Source organism: Magnolia sinica, chromosome 14 (genome assembly GCF_029962835.1).
Source record: "Magnolia sinica isolate HGM2019 chromosome 14, MsV1, whole genome shotgun sequence".
Taxonomy (NCBI): domain Eukaryota; kingdom Viridiplantae; phylum Streptophyta; class Magnoliopsida; order Magnoliales; family Magnoliaceae; genus Magnolia; species Magnolia sinica.
Window position 1 is genome coordinate 2,799,195 of NC_080586.1, and position 5,354 is coordinate 2,804,548.

Sequence of the window (5,354 nt, forward strand, 5' to 3'; positions counted from 1 at the left end):
TTGTTGCATGTGAGATTTCCACAACTTGGTGAGATGCCGCCAATGCAAACTGTAATCATGTTTGGTCAATATAAAAACAAGAAGCATGTCTCAATCTTCTATCCATCTCTGCAAATGATGCTTTATTGGGAAGAATGATGATATCAATAAAGTCATCATCATCTTTTCGGTATCCTACTAACACCCACCAGACTTCCAATGAGAAATGCCAAAGTGCACTCTACTCAAATACACTCAAGCCTCACATGGAAACGAGAAAAACGTGTAAGATGAGAGTCGCTCTTCGGACAATCCCTACCGGGAGTCTCAAGAAGCAGATCAATCCGATCATTTAATGGGCTACAAGTGGACCTGGAATTCGGATGGCAGGTCAATTTCTATTAAACATTCTTATTCTTCTTCTTTGCAAGTTTGGCAAATCCCATAATCACATCAGCCTGAATCTTGAGACAGAAGCCATTGGGTGGGGATCAACAGATAAGTAGCTCAGATCTCGAACAAATGTTTCTTCATTGAACATCATTGCTTCACTAAATCCCTAATGCACACCAGTACTGATATGTCATTTTATGTACATGTACAAAGTCTCTACCAACCCTCTCTCTCTTCTCCTGCTTTCAAAATCTAAGTACAAAAGCCAATGAATTCTAAATGTCTGTTTCTCTCATTTCCTTGCAAGATGAGGAAGGTACGAGGGGGAGGATGTATAAGAATAAGGCTGGCTTAAGCAAAAAGGGGGGGACAGGAAATATAAAACCAGAGTGACAAAAATGGAAAGAATATATAACACAGAAAAAATGAAAAAGAAAAACTTAAAGCTGCCTCTCTGGTTTGGCCTCGGCTCTATGAAATTATTATGTAGCTCGCTTGTAATAGGAATGTAGTTTGTATGAATTGGAAAGGTGGAGTTCGTCGTCTCACCAAAGAAAGAATGGATTATTCTAAAAGCTGTAATGCCTCACCGAGAATTCCAATACCTGCTGGCTCGGACAAATCATCTCTTTCACCCGGGCCCCGTTTTTGTAGATCTTGAATGTCGGAGCGATCCTCACATTCTCGGCATTGGCCACTGCAGTGTTCTCCTTGATGTCCACCTTCATTAAATACCATCCAAAGAAAATAAGTGCATGTAAATTCCAGATTGCGAGAACATAAAAGGAATGGGTGGGCTGCGTTGTGAGATTACCTTGTAAAAACTCACAGATGGGTATCTGACACAGAGCATGTCAACGAAGGGAGATATCTGCTCACATTGCTGGTTTGATGCCATCTTGAAATGGACTACTGAAATTCCTGTAAATTGATGTTTAACCAAGCAGAATATTAATAGAAGAAAAAGGGATTCAGATACAGGTCATCTTCGACAGACTAGCTGCCACTGGAATACCAATTACTGGAGTAGAAAGATGTTTGTAGTAGTCCACTCATTAGGTGAAAGACAGACGTTCATCCTTGGGAAAAAATCATATCATTGACGAGGCTTTCTAACTCCCACCTCCACCCCAAATCACCTCTACATGTCCCAGACATGGCAAACTGGCATGCTTGGAACATCCAAGCTGTGCTTTATCAGGGCAGGTCTGCTGTGTAGATGACCTGGTTCAAAAATCAGGCCGCTCATGTGCATTGAATGTGGATCACCATCATTTTTAAGGCATCCATTGTTTTCTAAAAAAAAAAAAAAACTAGGGGGGGCATGGCACGTGAAGAGCAAATGGAGAGAATAGGGGAGAGATGGAGGGAAAGACTGGCAAGTGGCAACACATAGGTGCAAAGTACATGCAGAGAAAGAGAAAGAAATAGAGAGCAGAGCAGAATGGTTCCAACAGCGGGCAACCCATCCCCACTTTATCCCGTGGTGTGGCCTACTCAAGTTTTGTATCTGCCTCATTTTCATGGTGACGTCCTAACGTTAGCAGCCTGACAGATGCACAGAGCGGATGTCACACAGTCATTGCAGTGGGGCCCACACTTAGCCTTGGTTGCACTGCTTGCTCCCTAATACTACCTGAGGGCGCACTACATGAAAGGAGAGGAGACAGTGTGAGCAGGCTACTCGCATTAAAGAAATGACATGACAAAATAACCCTGTTTGAAGGGCCACACACCCATTTTCCAGAAGTTTACGCCCCTCCCCATGACTAATAATGGGGTAAATTTGGCCGAATGCAGCTTGCAGTATATATAGTATGAGATGTCACCCACCTGACATGTTTACTGGCCAATTGTGGCTACATCATCTATAGGGGACCCACCTAATACACAGCTCAGGATGCCCTACAAATGTGCCATACATTTGTGAATGTGGGGCTTAGCAGTAACTTGTGCAGTTTGAAACCAATAGTTGATACAAAAAAGATCATTTTTAAGTGCAAAATTCTCGTGGATTCTAAAATAAACTGAATATACAATTATCACGGAAATAAGATCATAGGGATGCGTTTAGTTGTACCAAATATCATGCTTTTTCAGTCTAATTGGTGCAAAATATCATGAAATTTCATGATAATTGGTGGAACCAAGTGCACCTGAGATAACAATTTCCCATTTACAAGATCAATGAAGGAACAAGTGCAGGTATCCAGATGACTTTAACATAATCACGAAGGGGGGAAAACAGAGAGGAAGGAATGGTCGCATGACAAGATTAGCAGTGAAAGTACTGAAAAAATCTTGCAAAAAGGAAGACTTGCCAGGTGAAGATATTATCGCCCTAAACTGCTCAATGCACGAAATTTCCTCGACTTCACCACCAAACTTCATGTCATAAACTTCCTCACCGCGGGATTTTTTCAATGCAGCTTGTGCATGGAACAGAGCTTCAGCTACTTCTTTGTCACCCGGAAGTTCATTTATCAGTACCTCATAATCTCGAACAGATTCAGCCCACCGTCCAAGCTAATCAGCAGAAAATGCAGCAATAATCGATCAAATCAGTATACCCGAAATCCCAAAACTCACACGAATGAGGGTGGGGACAGAATCTAGCTAATTCACCTTGTCGTTGGAGGCAGCACGTCGAAGGAGAGCTTTGGTGTACCTGGGATGGATTCTCAGAGCTTCGTTACAGTCTTCGACAGACAGCTCCCATTGCCCGAGCTTGGATCTGCAAGCCGCTCTATTGCAATAGAGAACAGGGTTGGAGGGATGGAACTTGAGGCCTTCTCCATAGGCTGCACAAGCTTCGGCAAACTTACCTGCATTAAAGAGATCATTCCCATGGACCCGGGCTTTCGCTACGGATCTCACATTGTTCAGTAATACCGCAACTTCAATGTTTCGAGGATCAATATGCCCAGCTTTCTCAGCAGCCACAACTGCACTCTCAAACCTGCAAAACATCCACTCTCGCTCACCCGATGTCTCTTGATGTTCTGTTGGAACTTTAAATTCCAAAGCTCACCTTCCCATAGCCATTTCGACCTGGGCGCGGACAAAGAACGGATAAGAATCACAGATCATTCCAAAGAACCTGATCTGGGAGCAGGACTGGGGAGATGGTTCAAACTTAGGCACGCTTGATAGGGCGGAATCAGCATCTTCAAGTTGATGGAGCTTGAGAAGGGCTTCTGCTCTCAATGCAAAGAGCTACAAATTCCAACCAACTCAGACCAAGGTTACATTCTTTTCTAGTAAAAGCCTTTTTGTTAGACGCTTAAGAATGAGGTCATCTCATTTTAGTTATTCGTAATTATGTATTAAGGTATGTTTGGTTGTGCTAAATATATCATGAAATTTCGTGATAATTGGTGCAACCAAACTCACCCCTAGAGATCATATTCTTTTTTAGCAACGATTAAAAAAATAATATTGATAACCAAGAAACATGGTATCTAATACATAATTATGATTAACTAAAATCAGATGAACTCATTTTTAGGTGTCTAACAAAAAGGCCCTAATCGTTTCAATGCATAAAATTCGGTTCTGAAATTTTACCTGCAGAGCAGACTCAGCTCCAGCCACGATGGCAGCATCACCTTCCCTCAATGCACTCTTCCAATCTCCTATCTTACGAGCATCCATGCATCTGCTCAGATGCCTCTCCACTGCCTGCAATTTTTGCAACTCGGCAGCATCTGGCATCTGCCCGGAATACAAGTGTTTTCGGGCATTCTCAACCTGCCCTAACCTGCCAAAATGTCAAGGTAGAATGCCTATGCGGATGAATTTAGATCCCGCAAACAACATATGGCAGATAATGATGAGAAAGATGAATTCAAATTAAGAAATGCCACAAAATACACAGGAAACAAAGAGAGGCCAGGAATCTAAACTAAACAAATCCATGAAACGCAGGAAACATAGAGAATCAATAATGAATCTCAACCATGCAAAGCCACAAAAATACAAAGGAAACGAAGAGAATCCATATTTCTATATTACTAGGACGTCAAAGGGAGGATATAAACATCATTCATGAATCTAAATCAACCAAACATTGTGAGGACAGTGTTACAAAAATAATCCATGAACCCAAACCAAACACTGAACATAAAATCAAAAAGCAAAAAAGGAGTGAACCAAAAGAGAACAGTGGATCTTACAAGTCATACAAACGGCAAATATGATGGAAGCCCATGGAAAAGGATCACTCAAAGAGGACCCTTGAATCTAATTCACTCCAACTATAGAAAAACAGGATATCAAGTAGAACTAATGAATTACATCTCCTAAAAGAGAAAAGAAAAACTGAAACAATAAACCAAAAGGAACCCGTCTAAGTCGCCCAAACATCAACATGCAGAAGGAATAAAGTGAGACTGAATCTAATGAGAATCTAATCACCTCCAACAACAAAAACAGCTCTACAAGGAAGCCTCAGAAATCCTAATTACACAAATAACCAAAAGAAGATTTTTTTTATTTTATTATTTTTTTTTTTTAGGAAAGGAAAAGGAAAACCCATAATTAAATCATCAAACAAGAAGAGAAATGGCAAGAACCAGAACAAAACCAAAAGCAATCAACCCATAAAAACCAGATCTTTCCACAAACGAACACTGCATCCATCTGCTTAAAGGGGGGAAAAATACAAAACAGATGAAAAACCAAAATGCAGATCATAAAAACCCAGCCAAAGAAATCCAATTCAACTCCTACAAAGCATCATTCCATTTCTAAAGAAGTTGATTCACCAGTTACATTGAGTGCAATAGTGGACAAGTGTTTATGGGCAATGGCATTGCCTGTAATGTTGTGGCTATTGGTTTGGTGCGCATCAAGATGTTTGATGGGGCGGAGCATACCTTGACTGATGTCAGGCACGTTCCTGATTTGAAGAAGAATCTGATTTCTCTTGGTTTACTTGAGGCAATGAGCTGCAAATTCACAAGTATTAATGGTGCTCTTAA

At 41.1% G+C, this 5,354-nt stretch overlaps 1 protein-coding gene across 1 annotated transcript; it reads right to left on the minus strand.

The window, feature by feature from the left end:
- Window positions 1-493: 493 nt before the first annotated feature.
- On the minus strand, window positions 494-4,778 carry LOC131225195 (TPR repeat-containing thioredoxin TTL1-like). Its single transcript, XM_058220666.1, has 6 exons — window positions 3,940-4,778; window positions 3,404-3,588; window positions 2,998-3,331; window positions 2,694-2,898; window positions 1,187-1,293; window positions 494-1,094 (listed from the first exon to the last, which is right to left on the minus strand). Exons 1-6 carry the CDS (start codon window positions 4,084-4,086, stop codon window positions 942-944), a joined length of 1,131 nt encoding a protein of 376 aa, XP_058076649.1. The 5' UTR covers window positions 4,087-4,778; the 3' UTR covers window positions 494-941.
- Window positions 4,779-5,354: the final 576 nt, after the last annotated feature.

Coding starts and splice junctions, on each gene's coding strand:
- LOC131225195 (XM_058220666.1), bottom strand. CDS start 4,086: ATGCCAGATGCTGCCGAGTTGCAAAAATTGCAGGCAGTGGAGAGGCAT. Junction 3,332..3,403: donor GTCGAAATGGCTATGGGAAG/GTGAGCTTTGGA, acceptor GATGTTTTGCAG/GTTTGAGAGTGCAGTTGTGG. Junction 2,899..2,997: donor GTGCTGCCTCCAACGACAAG/GTGAATTAGCTA, acceptor TCTGCTGATTAG/CTTGGACGGTGGGCTGAATC.